This window comes from Capricornis sumatraensis, chromosome 7 (genome assembly GCF_032405125.1).
Source record: "Capricornis sumatraensis isolate serow.1 chromosome 7, serow.2, whole genome shotgun sequence".
In the NCBI taxonomy this organism is placed as follows: Eukaryota; Metazoa; Chordata; class Mammalia; order Artiodactyla; family Bovidae; genus Capricornis; species Capricornis sumatraensis.
Genome location: NC_091075.1, coordinates 22354140 through 22373743, shown reverse-complemented (window position 1 = coordinate 22373743; position 19604 = coordinate 22354140). Strand labels below are relative to the sequence as shown.

General features: G+C 40.6%; 1 protein-coding gene across 1 annotated transcript in view; it reads left to right on the top strand.

Annotated features, from left to right (window-relative positions):
- The first annotated feature begins 391 nt into the window (after positions 1-391).
- The window catches only part of LOC138082350 (rho guanine nucleotide exchange factor 38-like), a 90706-nt gene continuing 71493 nt past the window's right edge, over positions 392-19604 (top strand). Inside the window, exon 1 of the mRNA XM_068975631.1 lies at positions 392-587. Coding sequence (XP_068831732.1) covers positions 392-587 — 196 coding nt within the window. The remainder of the gene's footprint in view (positions 588-19604) is intronic.

Sequence of the window (19604 nt, the reverse complement as noted above, 5' to 3'; positions counted from 1 at the left end):
ACAGGCGTGCTTCCCCTCCTCCCTCCTCACCTTGTTCACTTTCCCCACCCCCCGCACCCCCAGCCCTCGCCCCGCACAATGGGATTTTTGTTTGCTTCAGCAGCGTGTGAAGGCGGAGTCCCTGCTTTGCCTAGCTTGGTGCGGCAGGTCGCTCAGGTAACAGGTGGCAGCTTCCCCTGTTGGATTCTAGGTATAAAAAAGAATGACCTCATAGGGGTGGAGCCCTGGGACTCCGTGGAGGTGGCAGTCACAGACAGGTCACCCTGGAAAGAAGCTGGTTGGTTGGAAGGAGGCAGTTAAACTCCTCAGGCTGGGGTTGTAACCTTCACCCCGGAGGCCCTTTAGCAGCCAGTGATTGCCCGCCGGCCTCTAGAGGTGGTCTCAGCCTCTAATGGAGCCCAAAGAAGCTCCCGGGAAAGAAAACATGGGCACCAAGAAAAAGAACCTGTCCTTCCTGAGGCCCAGGCTCTATATGCTGGAGAGAAGGAAGACTGACACTGTGGTTGAGAGCAGTGTTCCTGGGGACCACTCTGGTACCTTGAGGAGGAGCCAGTCTGACAGGAGCGAGTACAACCAGAAATTGCAAGGTAACCTACAAGAAACCAATGGGCCCGGGGTTACTGCACTCCCAGCTCTTTCCTTCCTACTCTTCCATTTATGAAGAAAACACTCAAGGCACAGGAGAAAAGCAAATAGTACCTTCCTCTATAAGAAGTAAGAAAATAAGAAAAATGAAGGAAATGTAATTCATAAATTATAGTACAAATTTATTATGTCCTTTCAGAGTTAAAGAGCCACTTCTAAATTATTTTTGATACTATCATGTCTTTTCTTTCTTTTTTTGTCTACCACCTTCCCTTCCCTTGCTTCTCCCTCCTCCACCCAATTTAAGAAGCAGGAAGCCCTACAAAGCAAATGATTTAGAGCCCTACCCAAGATAGTTTATCTCAACAGATAGGTGTGAGATGTCACACCGTGAGATCTATCCAGGTAATTGTAGTGAACTGTGATTGTGGTTATTTTAAATAGGGGCATGAAAGTACAACCACATCTATGAAAAATAAGGAATGTTATAGTCATTGGATAGTATAATAGGATTTCTTGAAAAATCACATAGGTGTTCATTCCTTTAGAGTGAATCGAATAACATCCAAATATGGTAAGAGATGCTTAGCATGCTTAGACTGAATTACTTTTGAGGAAATAACTTCAGTTTATTTTGTGATGGTCATAAGATAATCTGGCACAGATATTATAACACGTCCTGTTTCAGGTCCTGAATTGCTCTTCCTTGCTATGCACCCTCTCTTTTTCTTCTTCTTTTCTCTTGAAGGTCATTTGTTCTAGTCAACTTCATTTTGATGTGGATATCATGCAACATTTTATTTTATTTTATTTTTTCATGCAGTATTTTAATCAGATACCTGTTATGTGATCCCTGGAACTGGTCTCTCCCTCTTTGAGGCACACTGTGTTTAACGGCTCATTATCCCAGCATGAGCTGTCATTCTGGACTGAAAAACTACCATGAAACTAGAAAGACCAATGGGACAAGCTTATATTTGCTGCTGCTACTGCTGCTAAGTCGCTTCAGTTGTGTCCAACTCTGTGCGATCCCATAGACAGCAGCCCACCAGGCAAGAACACTGGAGTGGGTTGTCATTTTCTTCTCCAATACATGAAAGTGAAGAGTGAAAGGGAAGTCACTCAGTCGTGTCCGACTCTTAGCAACCCCATGGACTGCAGCCTACCAGGCTCCTCCGTCCATGGGATTTTCCAGGCAAGAGTACTGGAGTGGGGTGCCATTGCCTTCTCCGGAGCTTATATTTAGAAGGTCCCTTTCATAAAAAAAAAAAGTGCTTGGATTTAGTGATGCAAATTAAATTAAATAAGTTAAATGCATGTAAATTAAATATTTAAGCTTCCTGCTATGAGTTCATACTTTAAAAAAGAATATAGCTCAGGATGAAAATGCAAAGTTGAGTCTTATAACTAAAGAATTTTTTTAATAGGGAAGGGGTATTGTTAGAACTTTGAAATAGTTTATTCTCAAGGCTATGATAAATTGGAAAGCGTGCAAATTTTTTTTTTTCATAAACAAAATTTTATTTATTTATTTTGGGGGGACTTTTCTTGCACTCACATAATTTTGAAGCTAATCCAAGATATGATAATATCAAATATATCAATATCTGTTTCTGCAATATCTAGATATTTCTGCATGTACTTGTAAGTATAAGAAAGTTAAGACAAAACCATAACCACAATATGATAATCATACCCTAAACTCTCCAATAATCCCTTAGTATCAACAAAGATGCAGTCAGATTAAAAGACAAAGACATCTCATAAATGTAATAAAATTTTAAAATAGTGTTTGTTTAAATCAGGATCCCAGTAAGTTTTGCACAGTGAAATGGGTTACTTTTAACTCTCTTTTTAACATATAGGGTTCCTTTTCTTCTCTCGCCTTGCAATTTATTTGTTGAAGAAATCTGGCAGTTTGCCTCACACTGCTTCGGAGTCAGGGCTTTGCTAGCTGCATCCATTCCCCCAGTGTTGCAGACAAGCTCCACTGTGGTCTGCTCTTCTGTCTGTTGGTGGTCAGATCTAGTGTTGATCAGATTCAGGTTTGATTTCCCCTGGCAAGACTGCTTCATGGGAGCACCATGCTTTTTCACCTGGAGGCTTATAATATCTAGTTCTCTTCTCCTTCTCTGATCTTAGCAACTGATATTTAGATCTGTTCAGGCATGGCTGATTCCAGCCAGGAACCAGGAAACATAGCATCTTGAAGAGGCTCCCAAGAACCAGACTGCCATTTCTCCAAGGAGACTGTTTCCTTTCAATGAAAGTCACTCAGTTGTGTCCAACTCTTTGCGACCCCATGGACTATACAGTCCATGGAATTCTCCAGGCCAGAATACTGGCGTGGGTACCCTTTCCCTTCTCCAGGGGATCTTCCCAACCCAGGGATCGAACCCAGATCTTCCACATTGCAGGTGAATTGTTTACCAACTGAGCTATCAGGGAAGCCCCAAATATCTATCGATTTCAATGGGGAATGGTATTTGGAGAACATGCTCTGGGTGCTAGGAGTGTTCCTTACACAAGACGTTGTTTTTGCCAAAGGTGAACAACAAGTTAAAACCCATGCTTTAGGTACACACTCAGCCTCTGGGGCCCAAGAAATCACTGGCCACCAGCACTTCCTTCTGCTTGAACAGATCTGGATGTGAGAGGAGCTGTTTGCCTGAGGGAAAAGAAAGTTACCCTCCCCAGTGGAGCAGGGCAAAACTGTGGGCAGTTGCCTCAGGGGTCTTGGTTCTCCACAAGAGAACATCAAAAGGCGCTGGAAGAGGGTGATCCCACACTCCCACTCCAGCCTGGGAGAGGCTCGCTGCACACGGCCACAGGGAGGAGCCTGGGAAGCCCAGAAATGGAGCCAAGGAGGGAATCTGGGGAAGGATTCTCTCCCCTTCTTTGCTGGAGCAGTGTGCGTGCGTGCGTGCATGCATGCTCAGTCATGTTCGACTCTTTGTGACCCCATGAACTGTAGCCCACCTCTGTCTGTGGGATTCTTCAGGCAATAATAGTGGAGCGGGTTGCCATTTCCTTCTCCAGGGGACCTTCCCATCCCAGGGATCAAACCCGCATCTCTTGTGTCTCCTGTATGAGCTTTCATAACCTACCTGAGCCACACTGGGCCACTGGGGAAACCTTACTGGGGCAGGCAGGGCTGCTTTTCTTCCCCAGTAAAGAATGAAAGTGCTAAAGGCATACACATTCTGTTTCCAATCCTGGCACTTCAATTTACTACCTATAAGACTGAGTAAATCACTGAAATTTGTCTATGAAAGTAAGAAAATTACACTTACCACATAGTGTTATTGGGAGAATGAAATTAGATAATTATATGAAACATCTAGAATATTGGTTGACACATCATGCTCCATAAACAGCAGTTATTTTCAATTTTAGAAATGATGGGTACTGCAATGATAGAACAAGACTTGCCCTTTATTAACCCACATTTTCTAATCTACCAGTCTATTTCAGGCTTCCTTTGTGGCTCAGCTGGTAAAGAATCCGCCTGCAATGTGGGAGACCTGGGTTCAACCCCTGGGTTGGGAAGATCCCCTGGAGAAGGGAATGGCTATCCACTCCAGTATTCTGACCTGGAGAATTCCATGGACTGTATAGTTCATGGGGTCACGAAGAGTCGGACACGACTGAGTGACTTTCACTTTCGCTTTTAATCTGTTTCGACTCTTTTCTGTCTTTTGAGAAAGAGACCACAAATAAGAAATTCAGGAAAAGCCCATTGCTTTATCTCTAATAACGTTTCTTCTCGGTGAGATTCACTAATTCAGTATCTTTTTGATCCAGAGTTTCCATTAGCAGAATAAAAGCAGAAAATATTTTTTGCTTTTACTTCCTAAACTCAGCTAAAAGAAAGAAAAGTCTGTGGCCACAAATTTTACAGTAGATATTTATTGGTTATTCTGCAGAAGACTTCAGGCTTCTCATGTTTGCCACTGGAGTTGTGGTTTTTCTATGCTCTGTTGGATCCTGTCTTAGAAGGAAAGACTCAGGAGTTAATCCATGGTCCTGGACCTGTCAGAGTACAGAGGAACACATTCGACATGGTAAAGATAGGCTGGCCTCCTGATGAGTAAGATTTTAAAGATGTAATTCAATAAAACCCATGGCGAATCTCTGAAACCTAATAGCACTTTTAGTATGATTCTTCTATAATTGCTTTGGCAGCAATAGAAGGCATTTCTCCTTGATGTTGGCAGCAGTCAGTTCTGTGGTTTGCACTCTGGTCTGTACTATCCCCACTATCACACAGATGAGTCCGAAGTCACCTTGCGTGTGTGTGTGCTCAGTTGTGTCTGACTCTTGCAACCCCATGGACTGTAGCCCGCCTTGCTCCTCTGTCCATGGGCTTTCCCAGGCAAGAATATTGGAGTGAGTTGCCATTTCCTATTCCAGGGGATCTTCCCAACCCAGGGATCGAACCAGCATCTTGTGTCTCCTGCCTTGGCGGGCAGACTGTTTACCACTAGTGCCACCTGTGAAGCCCTAAGTCACCACAAGAAACTCTTTATTATTGCAATGCCAAGAGTTTTTCTTCTGCCTACCTTGGAACTGATAGCTCCCTGGGAGGCATTGAACAAAGACCTGAGCTGGTTAGAACCCACAGACAGATGGCCAAAGCCATCATGAGGTCACAGTGGTTTTCCAGTAGTGGAAAGCAGCCTCAAATTATTTATTGAGCACTGCTTGTCCTTCAGCGCTGTGTCACTATCTGAGTAATACAACTCACTGCTCTGTCTCTGTAAGCAAGTTCTCTAAGGTTCTGGAAGATGTTAGATCAGTCTTCAGCATCTCTGGGCTCACCTCTCAATTATACAGTTTATGTGTTCTATTCAATTTCTGACCAACATCACTTTAATAGTGTGAATCTTAAGTTGTAATATTTTAAATACAGTAAGGGAGGGGTGAGAGCTACTAAGTTAAATGATAGACCATGATTCCTATGAGAATATCATAAAATCTTTGTAAAAGGTTATAATCACATCATTCCTACTAAGCCTTAAGTTGTACAATAATAGTTCGATGCTAAGCCTACTGTTAGTGGCTTATTTTTTCAACAGATTCATTCAGTTAATTAGCATTTATTGAATATGTTATATGGTAAGCAAAAAACAATATGTGCCAGGAATTACAACTTCAAAATCAATAAGAAAAAGCGTTTGACCTTTACCAAAGGAGCCTGGATCAGGTTTGGGCAGAGAGGTTGTTAGAAAACACTGTCACTCAGAGATGATAAGGAGGAATGGGGTGAAGGTGCAGAATTGGGAGAGAAAGGCATTTTAACATCTTCGTTGAGCTTATCTCTGCCTGAAATAATGGTGTTTGTTTCCTTGTTTATTGCTTATTATTGACCCATTTCCTCTCCCATCTCTTGCCACTCCCACCCCTGCCAGTTGGTACAAGAGGCCCTATCTGTCTCATTAACTGTTCTGTCTTTGTACTTAGAATCATGCCCAGCACATGGGAAGCCCTCAGTAATTCAAATAGAATGAATGGCTTGAACCATCCAGTCTAGGCAGGGAATCAGTAGGAGGAAAGATATGAAGGCTGAATTAAGAGCCCTGTGTCTATGTGAGGATATATGTCTCTGTTCATAAACAAGATTCTTCAATAAAAATAAGCAAATATATTAGAGATAACAGTGCACAGAGCTGCCTTTTTGATTCTGCCTTTTAGAGCACACCAGGCCATACCTCAGCTCACTGCCCTTTTTCCAATCATAACAACAAAAGTTACATCATTTTAGTTTCCCAGCTTGCTCAGCCCCTCACTGGGAGCTGAGAGTTTTTTACTGGGAGCCATGGAGAATGACCAAAGCAAGGGAAATGTACTGGCTAGTTGTTAAAAGCTTTTTCTTTGGGAAATGATTTTGTATATGACTGTGCGTGTAAACTCTATATTTGAGATGCACCTCATTTAAACAGTTACGCACAAGTGTCTGTGAATATGCAGATCATTCATCTGTCTATGTGTCTACTGTATGTAGCTACAGATTAAGTTGTATGTGTGTGTGTTACTTGAGACATATTTCTTTAATGATTGAAACTTTTTATAAAAAGTTTATTGATTAACATTCAACAGCCTTTTCTGCAAACCCTATATGATTGATATAGCTGACATTATTGGTTTCCTTTCAGTGTGGGTGCTATGGGATGAATGTTTATGTTTCCCCAAAATGCATTTATTGACGCTTAACCCCCAACGTGATGGTATTTGGAGGGGGACTTTTGGGAGGTAATTAGCTCAGGAGGGAGGAGCCTTCATAAATAGGTTTAGTGCTGTTATAAGATATGAGAGATTTGCTCCCCCTCTCTCCGCTCTTTGCCATGTGAGGATGTGAAATGACAGACATCTGTCCACCAGGAAGGGGGCCTTACCAGCATCTTGAACCTTGACCTTGGACTTCTCAACTGTGAGAAACAAATGTTTGTGGTTTAAGCCACCCTATTTACGGTATATTTGTTACAACAGCCCAAAATGACCAAGGTAGTTGGCAGTTTCATCCTCTATGGCTTCAGTAAGCCTCTGGTGAATTTTTTAGCCAATGCGTATTTTTGCTTATCAAGTGTCAGGTGAAAGAGTGAGAATGGTGGGTTAAATGTCCTCACACTGGCAGATAACAACACAAAAGCCACATCTCCAGTTCATGTTAGTTCTGCGGTGCTTTCTTTTTTGAGAAGCCTATCATATCATTTTCATTATGAAAGGACTGATGGCTTGTTTTTATGAAAGCCTGAAATGTTCTTACCATGGATGTTAATGAACAAACCACTCTTCTGCATGGACTTTATACAGAATAATATATTTTGCAGTATGAGGAAAAAGACTAGACTTGGTCAGATTATGGGAACATTTAATTGGTAATGACTTTTGAGAATACAAAGTAACTGGTGAGCAAGCAAGAGGAGCCGTTAATACTGGCAGATTTGCTGATTTTTGTTCAAGGAGTAATGAAGGGTGGAATAAAGATAGTTGTCCAGCTGTTTGTCCCAGTTTCTATCCTGGGGCTGTAGGTCTTTTTCGTGGCTGCCTTTGTTCTTTGAGTGGAAAGTAGCTCATTCCCCTTTATTTGCCTTTAGTGAACTGGGAAGTACTTGGATCAGTAATGTGACACCAACAAAAATAAGGTGCGTTTCACAGTTTGAAGGGCAAATATTTATAGAAGGCAGCTGCTGTATAGCGCAGGGAGCTCAGCTTGGTGCTCTGTGATGACCTAGAGGGATGGGATGGGGGAGGGGGAGGGAGGCTCAAGAGGGAGGGGACATAGGGCTGATTCATGTTGTGCAGCAGACACTAACACAACATTATATTCCAATAAAAATAAGGTAAAATAAATAAGCTACAGAAAAAAAAAGGCAAGGGACTTTTGAAGCTAAGTAATTTCTCTTTCATCATGTGCAAAGAAATTTTAAAAAGCATATTTTACTCTCTTTTTCAGTAAAGGCATTTCACAGGTTTCAGAGGACACATGAATCAAATAAAGAGAGTCCTAGGAATCAAGAAAGTTTGAGCTATTCCACTGAGATGGGAAAATGTATTCCTTCTACATTTAACTGATGTACCTCCAGATATTTCTCCAGGCAAGAATACTTCCCAACTCAGGGATCAAACCTGGGTCTCCCACATTGCAGGCAGATTCTTTACTGCCTGAGCCACCAGGGAAGACTTATAAGTTTCTTAAAACTAGCAAATTCAGCCTCTAATTGTATTTTTTTGTCCATCAACATGATGGGTTTATCAAAACACAAAATGAGAAATCAAGAGGGAGGGAGGAGTGAATGAAAGGAAGGAAGAAGAGAGGGAGAGTGGGAGAGAATTCAGATGAGATAAGCAGGAGTAGAAATAGAAATCACTTTAAAATAGTGATAGAGCTGGGGAAAAGATGAGTGAGTGAAAAGCACTCAAGCTATATTCATCTTTGTTTCTGTTGATACAGGAAAAGTAGAAAGTAGGTTTTTATAGAATTATTTTTTCTTGATACCATAATCATATTAACTTCAGTATTTTTGTGGGCATCGGTTTCCTGGTGATGATGCAATTATTGCAGGAATTTCTAAACTTTTCAACAGTGTCACTCTGAGAACCAGGCAAGACTTGACCTCAGGAGAGGCTTTAGAGTGCCCCCCATTACCTTCTTTCTACCAAGCAGGTGAGGAGTCCTCAGGGCCCAAGGTTCCTGTCTGCCTGGGATCCTTATTCTCATTTCTAGACTAAGTTCAGGGTATCTAGAACCACAGGATTTTCTGTTCAACAGCCCCAAACACTGGCTCCAAGACCCGCTGGAACCTCTTCCATTCAATTTCTCCTGTGGCTGCAGGTGTGCACACCCTTTGACTCCAGGGCCCATTGCTTATGAAGATGTGTCTGGAGCTTGATCATGCTGGGTGTTCACACCATGCCTAGCAGACCCCTTGTGGGTGGGGAAGTGGGTAGAAGGAAGGGTAGGGATACAAGCCTCATGACTGGGGAGAAGGATTGTGCCCCAAGGGCCTCCTGCCAGATTTTGGCATGAAACTCTGAGGGACCTGAGAAATCTAAACATGAACTTGGCCTTCTGGATTGTTATGAAAGTATATTTATCAAGATAAAAGGATATAACATATTTAACAATTTGCCAGCTTGATTTACAACTTTTTAACTTGTAGATAAGGGATGTTGGCCTCCATTTGTACACTTGCTCCAGGCCCCAAAGGAAGCTGCTTAGTACTGTTGTCTATGTTCAAGACATAGCCTTTCTTCTATGCTAAGCAGTGGAAAGAGAAAAGGAAGGGAAGGAAGACAGCATGACTGCCATCCTCCAGCAGCCATGTCATGCATGCTAAGTCACTGCAGTTGTGTCCAGCTCTTTGCGACCCCATGGACTGTAGCCCACCAGGCTCCTCTGTCCATGGAATTCTCCAGGCAAGAATACTGGAGTGGGCTGTCATGCCCTCCTCCAGGGGATCTTCCCGATCCAGGGATCCAAGCTACAACTCTTGCGTCTCCTGCACTGGCAGGCAGGTTCTTTACCACTAGCACTACCTGGGAAGCCCTCAGCCAGGGGCATTCACACATTGTTATTTGATCCCAACACTTTATCAGCTCTGGTTTTATAGTTGAAAAAATAGATATATAAGGGAGAAATGACTTTCTCTCTACCCTCCTACATTCAAAAGCTGGATCTATGAAATAACAGGTGGATTAATAGGAGAAAAAGTATACAAGCATATTCATTTTAAATATTATGTACTGGGGCGGAGGGGGCTGGCTTCAGAGGAAAAAAGAAGTAAATACCTCAAAAAAGGTTAGAATCAGAGAGCTTATAAACTATCTTGCTAGAGGAAGGGGAGGAGGAATATAGGTCACATGCTGCTGCTGCTGCTGCTGCTAAGTTGCTTCAGTCATGTCCAACTCTGTGTGACCCCATAGATGGCAGCCCACCAGGCTCCCTTGTCCCTGGGATTCTCCAGGCAAGAACACTGGAGTGGGTTGCCATTTCCTTCTCCAATGCTTGAAAGTGAAAAGTCAAAGTGAAGTCGCTCAGTCGTGTCGGACCCTTAGTGACCCCATGGACTGCAGCCCACCAGGCTCCTCCGTCCATGGGATTTTCCAGGCAAGAGTACTGGAGTGGGGTGCCATTGCCTTGGAGTGGAGTAAATAACTTAAGGAAAGATGGACTTAGAAGAATTGCAGAGAGAGGTTGATGACAAAGTCCGTCCACCTGCGGTGTCACTCCTAGTTTCCTGTCCCGTAAGAGGAGTCAACCTCCCCTGGCTGAGAGCTGAGCTCCTTTTGGAGGATCTGTCTCCAGGCAGATAAGGGGGTGCATAGAGAGCCTCTCCCTGCATTTGCTGCTTTTCAAGCGCTTTCAACTCAAATGACCAAGGTAGCAAATTTGGGGGTGGCATGTCTTGAACTCCTTCAGGTGGCAGAGTTTAGATTTGGTCACAAGTGCTTTAAATATATGCAAAAATCGAATGCATCTCATTCATTGTCTTACTAGATACTTTGTCTGTGTGGCTTATTAGTAATAAGAAGTCAAAGCACTTTGAGGATTGTGATACATGCTGTGTGATGTGCTGACAACCTTCTGCTACTACAATAAAACTAGATCTGCTAAAATTTTCACTTTGGAATGCACATTCTTTCTCTGGCATTATTGTGACATTCCTCTGCTGGCGTATTGTTGCTATTTAATAAGTGCTATCTCTTGGTTTAATTATTAGGAAACAAAATTATAAAGGTAGGTTAAGCAAATCTGCCCTATAGTAATAGCTTAATCATCTCCTCTCTATTTTCCACTTCCTTGTGTATCTTGACACCATTTCCTTAATTTTATGCCTGTTATCATTTATTTGCATCTCATTAAAATTTAAATACATCTAAAAAATTAAAACTCCTATTTTATAGCAATGGGTGGTGGTGGTGTATGCATTTGCAAATTAAAAGAATGGAATTATATACTGAAAATAAGTAGTTCTTCATCTGGGTAGGTGATATTTCCATAGAATTCTATGTAGTTAGTCTAAATTGTGAGTCTTAAATGCAGCAGGAAATAGAATGTTATGATTAAAAGCCTTTGTCCCAGTTTGTTCCAAACAATTTTTTCCTTGATTAATGAGTCAGAGAAGAAATGGAGACTTAGTAATACCTGCACTGAGGCCCTTGAGAGTAGATACGATCTTGACAGTCTGACATCTAGCTCTTAAAGAAGAAAACCTAAAGGTCATGTCGTCTAGCTGCTGCTTTAAGTGCGCTGAGACACTGTGCCCCTCACAGAAATTGTCTTTTCTGAATGCTTCTTAATGTTAGGTCTCCCATGTCACTGCAAAAGCTGTTGCAGATTTCTGCTTCAGTCTTTTGTTGTTGAATAGTTGATGAAGACATCATTCATCTCTTTCAGTGCCATCCAGGTTTATTCAAGGAAAAACTTTGGCTCCTCCTAAGAATTAGAATATGTTGTTGTTGCTAAGTCACTTCAGTCGTGTCCAGCTCTGTGCGACCCCATAGACGGCAGCCCACCAGGCTCCTCCGTCCCTGGGATTCTCCAGGCAAGAATACTGGAGTGGGGTGCCATTGCCTTCTCCTAGAATATGTTACCTTTCCAGATAAAAACAAGGGATTTATCATGTGTAGCCACCTGAAACTCAGACTCGCTTTTGTACCTAATTCCTGGCCTTTGTATCAGCTGCATCTTCGTGCCCCTACTAAAATTTTCTTCCTCCAAATATCTGAAAGGATGGATTCTCCTCACTGAGATCTTTGCTCACCTGGAAGAGTCATTCCTGACCATACTACCTGTAGTGATGGAGGGGAGGACAGACTTTTCCTTTATTCTCTGAGGTTCTGTGGCTGAGGGCCTCAAGAGACAGAATAAAAGGAGAAAATGCATGTACATTTTATTTGATGTTAATATTTTTACTTGGCACAGAGGGCTTCATAGAAAGAAGTGAGAATCCCAAAGCAGTTAGACCCAGGGGCTTATATATCATTTTAACAAAGAGTGATAAATTGTGGAAGTGTGGCAAGACAAAGGAAAAGGGGTTTTGAGCTAGGGGTATTAAATTGTGAAGAAGTAAAAAGGAAACATATGAGGCAAACTAAGGGAATACAAAGGTTATTTTAGAAATGTTTGTTTGTACAGACTCATCATGATGTCAGCTCCTCATCTCTGGTGATAAGAATTCTCTCCTCTTCCTGATACAGGAAGGGCAGAGAGCCCTGCCTGAATCTGGTGCTTCCCAACTCCCTTCAGCTCAAAGTAATGAAAGTGCCAGTGAGGCGTATTTGGGGGATGGTATTTGCTGATCTCCTTCAGTGTCCTTCACACCAGCTCTCTAGAATTATGCTATTTTATTCTATTGTTGCCTTTCTCTTTCACTTGAACAGAATTTTCCTTGGGGGAAGAGTTAGTCTCATTTGAACATTTAAGCCGTGCTTGGTATATGGTAGATGCTCAGCTCAAAGACTATTTAATGATTGAAAACTATTCAATGACTCATGACAACTATATTGATCCTTAGCATTGGTATACTGGCTTTTACAATTCTGGCATTCAATTTCCCCACTACTTAATTGGAGCCAGTTTCTGAGTTAACTCCTCTCATTTCCTTTTTGCAAAAAAAGAGAATATAAATAAATAAATTTAATTAAATAAGAAAATAGAAAAAATTTCTTGCCCAGAGATTATGAAATCTCAGTTTTATTGAATTTATCCAACAAGTGGATACCTAGTTCATACCAACTAGGTACTAACTAGATCCTGAGACTATAAAGATAAACCAAATTAAACCCAGACTATACAATGAGACACACTGTGAACCAGTAACTGTAGCAATAAGTGCATGAAGTAAGGCTGCAGTTTGGGTTCCTGGGTTGCAGATTCTGAGATAGAAATTTGAGTGCAGGAGGTTTATTAGGGAATGTCCTTATGACAACCTGGAGAAGAGAAAGGACAGGCAGAGGAAAGGGAGAGAAAGAGAGAAGTTTAGCTGTGACTTGGTCTCAGTGGAAGCCTTAGCCTACTCTAAGGCAAGTTCTGAAGATGAGATGATCCTTTGGAGTTGTCTCAGTGTTCTGGAGGTCCTAGACCATTATATCACCCTTCAATTATTAGATGGGGACACCTTGGGGAGAGAGATGACCTGAGAGGTACTCTCATCTGAGATGATTCCTAAAATGGAGCTATTGGCTCCTGGAATAGGGGTAATAAGTCCTTTTTTTCCTGAAGGGGAACTGGTCAGCTCATCACAGCACTGACCCCTCTCCAGGGGATCTTCTGGACCTAGGGATTGAACCCAGGTCTTCCACATTGCAGGCAGAGGCTTTAATCTCTGAGCCATGAAGGCAGAGCCCATTATATTAGAGACATAAGTAAATCAGTATAGGAATTGTGATGAGAAACAGCTTAATTGGACCTTTAAAAATGTCAAAATAAGAGACACTGAAATCTGAATCTTGAAATCCAGTTTGGATTTTCCGAGGGGAGAGGGGAAGGAAGAGAGCATTCCAGAAAAAGGGATTAAATATGTCCTAGTACATGGAGAAGGAAATGGCAACCCACTCCAGTGTTCTTGCCTGGAGAATCCCAGGAACGGGGGAGCCTGGTGGGCTGCCATCTATGGGGTTGCACAGAGTCAGACACAACTGAAGTGACTTAGCAGCAGCAGCAGCAGCAGTACGTGGAACAAGGTAATAAAACTGGTTTTCCTGTTTCGCCTTCATAGATGGAAAAGACGATACTAATACCAACTAGCATCTGTAGAAGGCACACAGGCACATTACATCATTTCATACTCTTAACAACTTTGCTAAGAAGTTATTGTCAGATATTTATAGATAATAAAATGAAGGTTAACAAAAGTATAGGTATCTGCCAAGTGTTACACAGCTAGTAAGTGGTGATGTCAGAGTTATACTGAGGTCTCCTTGGCTCCAAGGTCCATACTTTTTCAACCAATATGAACTCTATTGTTCTAACCAGTTTTTAGTGGGCTTCCCTGGTGGCTCAGATGGTAAAGCATCTGCCCTTCTTGCCTGGAAAATTCGTGGATTGAGGAGACTGGTGGGCTACAGTCCACGGTGTTGCAAAGAGTCGGACACGATTGAGCGACTTCGCTTTTGCTTTCACAGTTTTTAGTAGTACCTTTTTTTGCGGTTTGTTTTTAAAGAATAGACTGATTTTGATACAATTTTGAACAATACTCAAAAACATTAAGAGACCCTTAAGTTCTACAAGCATATTCACCTGCAATCTTAAAATCAACAGTGACCAGTCAGTACTTTCCAGTAGCTGTATTTTATGCTTTCAATAAAATGTTTTATGTGGACTGAAGTTGGAAAGATATGCAATTGCAATGAACGAGGGATACACTTGATAAATTCCTTAGAAGCTTCTATTCTAAAAATATAAATCAAATGATTTGAATTATCTAGTCTTGGAAAACTACCCCTCCTCACTAACTATAGAGCAGGAGGAGAATGTTTGATGGAAAACTCGGTCAGAATGTTAAACTATATCACTCCTCTGCTTCATATTCCCCTCAATGCTTTCTCATGTTCTCTAGCAGTGGTATCCAAAGAAAGGTATGGGCAGTCCCAGAGATTTTGAGACAATTCATTATAAAAGGAAAAATGAGTTTAGTTTTTAGCCTTATCTTTTGAAAATATCTATTTTTGTCTATTCTTTATAATTATGTAATACATTAATACAGTCCATATATTGGAGGTACAGTTAATCCAAGTGATTTAACTGACATGTGAACAAAAAAGTTTGGGATGAAATTTTAACACGTGCTACAACAGGGATGAATCTTGAAGACATGATGCTAAGTGAAATAAGCCAGACACAAAAATACAAGTATTATATGATTCTGGGCTTCTCTGGTAAAGAATCTTCCAGGGGTAATGAATCTGCCTACCAATCCAGGAAATGAGGGTTTCATACCAGGGTCCAAAATATCTCCTGGAAAAGGAAATGGCAACCCATTCCAGTATTCTTGCCTGGAGAATTCCATGGACAGAGGAGCATGGCTGGCTACAGTCCATGGGGTCACAAAAGAGCTGAACACGACTGAGCAACTAAATAAAAACAAAATTATATGATTCCAAGTAAAAGAGGTACCTGAGATAGTCAAATACATACAAACAAAAAGTGGTTGCCAGAGACTGGGGGCAAGGAGAGGAGGGAGTTAGTGTTTCATGGGTCCAAGAGTTTCGGTTTGGGAAGATGAAAAAGTTCTGGAAATGGATGGTAGTAATGGTTGTACAACAATGTGAATGTACTTATTGAAGCTTAAACATGGTTAACATGGTAAATTCTATGTTATATATATTTTACCATGATAAAAAATTAATGAAGCTTGGAGACACCATGTTATAACAGTAAAATAGATATAAGGCCACTCAACTGTGACTATATCTTTCCATCTCTGGCCTGAGGGACAGTTTTACTTCAGATTGTCTTGCCTTTATCCTTGCTGTTTCCTCAGCCTGGAGTGTTTTCCCTCGCCTTGGTTGTTTTATAAACTCCTATTAACCTTTTCAAGTCTACCTTTCTGTTATGACGCCCCAAATATATTTGAGTGTCCCCTGCTGTATACGTTTCTCATATTCATTATGCATAGGTCAGGGTTTCTTACTTTTGATCGAACTTCTCTAGGTCAGGAGCATTGGTATCACCAACCAGCACCTAGGGAAGGCTGACCTGTACTCAACAATCCTGTGTGTTAAGTAAGTGAGTGAGTAAACGAATGAGTGAATGAACAGTAAATGGGTGGTGTGGCCATGAAATCCAGAATGTGTGGTGAAGTCCAAAATGGTTACAGGAGGACCTTCTCGTGGGGGGCTTCCTTGAAGCCAGATCTGATTCACTTCTGCACTGACTTTAGGGTCACAGCCCCTGGGTAGGGATTTAACTCACATGAGGGAATAATTTTTATCATACTGCATATTTCCCTCCTTCATGGTGTGTTTTCTTGGTCACCAGTCACAATTCTGTTCTCATTAGCAAAGGCATGCAAACATCACATGTACCTCATCCTGGGGAACCTATAGATTATCTCCTGAAATTAATCTTATACTTTTATAACCAAATTTAGATAAAGAAATTAAATTATTTTTGTTCTGGGGTAAGTGAAGATTCTGAGTGATTTCCTTTTTTTTGATTAACAAAATCTATACATCAAAAAATATAAATATTGTATTGAAAATAAATACTCTCCTAGAGTTTGACTTGCTTGTTAATGTCACACCAATCAGACATTTAAGATGGGCATTCTGTTATAATGGTGCTACCATTTTTTAAATATTCAAAACAAAAAATATTTTTAAAATAATATAATTATAATCTCATAGGTGTATTTTCTTTTTGATTCTGAGCATTTCTGTGTAGAAGGAAAATATTAAATTAAGATATGAAATTATATTTCTGTTAATTATTAAATTCTTGGAAAGCAAAGTCAATACTTCTCTGACAAAATTTAAGCTTCATTATATTGCAGTTGCAAATGAAAATTTTTCATGCCTTTGACATTTCATACAGAGAGTATAATTAACATAGAACTATAGTTAAATTTTTTTTTAATGAATTATAAATCAAACAAGATTTTGGAGTGGGATAAACCTACCAGAGAAGCTAAGGTCCTGTATCTTTTTTTTCATACATTCTTATCTATATGTACAAACTACCAACAACAAAAATAATCATACCAAACAAAAAACTCAAACCACAATTTGATCTTATTTCCAAAATATTCTTCTCTATATTTGTGTTTGTGTTCAAACTCTGATAATTTTTCCTATTCTCAGATTATATCATGTATAGGAAGAGCCTTTTCATATACTCACTGTGTATACCATGTGGATATATACTCACTGTATATACCATGTGGATATATACTATATAATTATATACACTAACAATACAGACCTACTACAATTTCTTGTGCTTCACCTTATTGTTCTTTATAGATATTCCATTTTTTTTTTACAGATTGGAGTTTTGTAGAAACCTTGTGTCAAGCAAGTCTATTGGTACCATTTTTCCAACAGCATTTGCTCACTTTTTGTCCCTGTATCACATTTTGGTAATGCTCACAGTATTATTTTAGTTTTTATTATTATTACATTTGTTATGGTGGTCTCTGATCTTTGATGTTACTATTGTAATTGTTTAGAATGCTAGAAATTGCACTTATACAAGACAGCAAACTCAATCCATAAATGTTGTATGTGTTCTCACCACCCCACCGACAGGCTCTTCCCCGGTCTTCCTCTTCTCAAACCTCCCTAATTCCTGAGACACAAGGGTGTTGAAAATTAGACCAGTTAATAACCCTACAATGGCCTCTAAATGTTCAAGGGAAGGGAAGAGTCACACGAAACTAGATATGATGATGTCAAAAACAAGCTAGACCTTTTGCACCACGCAGTTAGCCAAGTTTTGAATGGAAGGGAAAAGGTTTTGAAAGAAATTAAAATTGGAATTCCAGTGAACACATAAATGATAAACATGTGAAACAGCCTTGATGCTGAGATGGAAAAGGTTATAGTGGTCTGGATAGAAGATCAAATCAGCCACAACATTCCCTTAAGCCAAAGCCTAATCCATAGCAAAGCCCTAACTCTTGAATTCCATGAAGGCTGATGGAGGTGAGGAAGCTAAAGAAGAAAAGTTAGAAGCCAGCAGCGCTTGGTTAATGGGGTTTAAGGAAAGAAGTAGAAGTTGCTTAGCAAGCTATCCAGAAGATCTAGCTAAGATAACTACTGAAGGTGGCTACACTAAACAACAGATTTTAAATGGCCTTCTATTGGAAGAAGATACCAACTAGGACTTCCACAGCTAGAGAGCAGAAGTCAATGCCTGGCTTTAAAACTTCAAAAGACAGGTGGACTTTCTTATTAGGGGTTAATGTACCTGGTAACTTTAAGTTGAAACCAGTGCTCACTTACCATTCTAAAAATGCTAGGATCTTGTGCTTCCCTTGTGGCTCAGTGGTAAGGAATCCACCTGCCCACACAGAGGAGACATGGATTCAATCCCTGTTCAGGGAGGATCTCACATGCCTCAGGGCAACTAAGCCTGTGCTCCGAAATGATTGTGGCTGCGCTCTAGAGTCCAGGAGCCGCAACTACTGAGCTCACATGTCACAACTACAGAAGCCCGTGTGCCCTCGAGCCTGTGCCCCGCAGAAACAGAAGCCGCTGCAATGAAAAGCCTGCACACTGCAACTAGAGAGGATCCCTTGCCCACCACAACTAGAGAAAAGCCAGTGCAGCAATGAAGACTCAACACAAACAAATAAATAAAAATAAAATTATCTTTAAAAATCCTAGGGTAAAAATGATTCCCAGTCTTCTCTTCCTGTGTTCTATAAATGGAACAACAAAACCTGGATGACAGCACCTCCATTTACAACATGATTTATTGAATATTTTAAGCTCACTGTTTAGAAGTAGTGCTCAGAAAAAAAAATTTATTTCAAAATATGATTGGTCATTGACAGTGCACCTGTTCACCCAAGGGCTCTGATGGAGATATACAATGAGTTTAGTGGTGGTTTTCATGCCTGCTAACATAACGTTCATTCTGCAGCACATGGATCAAGGTATATTTCAACTTTCAAGTCTTATTATTTAATAAATACATTTCATAAGGCTATAGTTACCATCAGTAGCAATCTCTCTGATGGATCTGGGCAAAGTAAATGGAAAATGTTCTGGAAAGAATTTACCATTTTAGATGACAGTAAGAACATGTGTGATTCATGGAAAGCAGTCAAATATCAACACTAAAAAAGTTTGGAAGGAGTTAATTCCATTCTTCATGGATGACTTTGAGGGGTTTAAGATTTTAGCAGAGGAAGGAAGTGCAGATGTGGTAGAAAGAGTAAGAGAACTAGAATTAGAAGTGGAGCCGGAAAATGTGACTAAATTGCTTCAATCTCATGCTAAAGCTTCAACAGATGAGGAGATGTGGTTTCTTGAGATGGAATCTACTTTTGGTGAAGACGCTGTGAAGATTGTTGAAATTACAGTAAAGGATTTAGAACATTACATACACTTAGTTGCTAAAGCAGCAGCATGGTTTCAGAGATTAACTCCAATTTTGAAAGAAATTCTACTGTAGGTAAAATGCTATCAAACAGTTTTGCATGCTACAGAGAAATTCTTTCATGAAAGGAAGAGTCAATTGATGAGGTAGCCTTCATCATTGTCTTATTTTACAGATTTGCCAGGCTCAGTAGCAGTTTCCTTAAGAGCAGGTAGTGACTGCTTTTTGGAGATTAAGAAGGAGGCCCAAGTTGCAAGGCCATGCTTGTGCATAGACCACCCAAAATTCTTTGTTTAGAGTCAGTGATATTTTAAGACTGGAGGGAGACCCACAGAAATAAAATCACTGACTCAGAACCAGAGGAAAAGTAAACAGTAAGACTAGACTCGGCCCCAAGTCTTCAGATAGAGTATATAGGCCATTGTATCATACTGACTCTCAGGCTTCTGGAGCAGTAAGATGGTGGAGT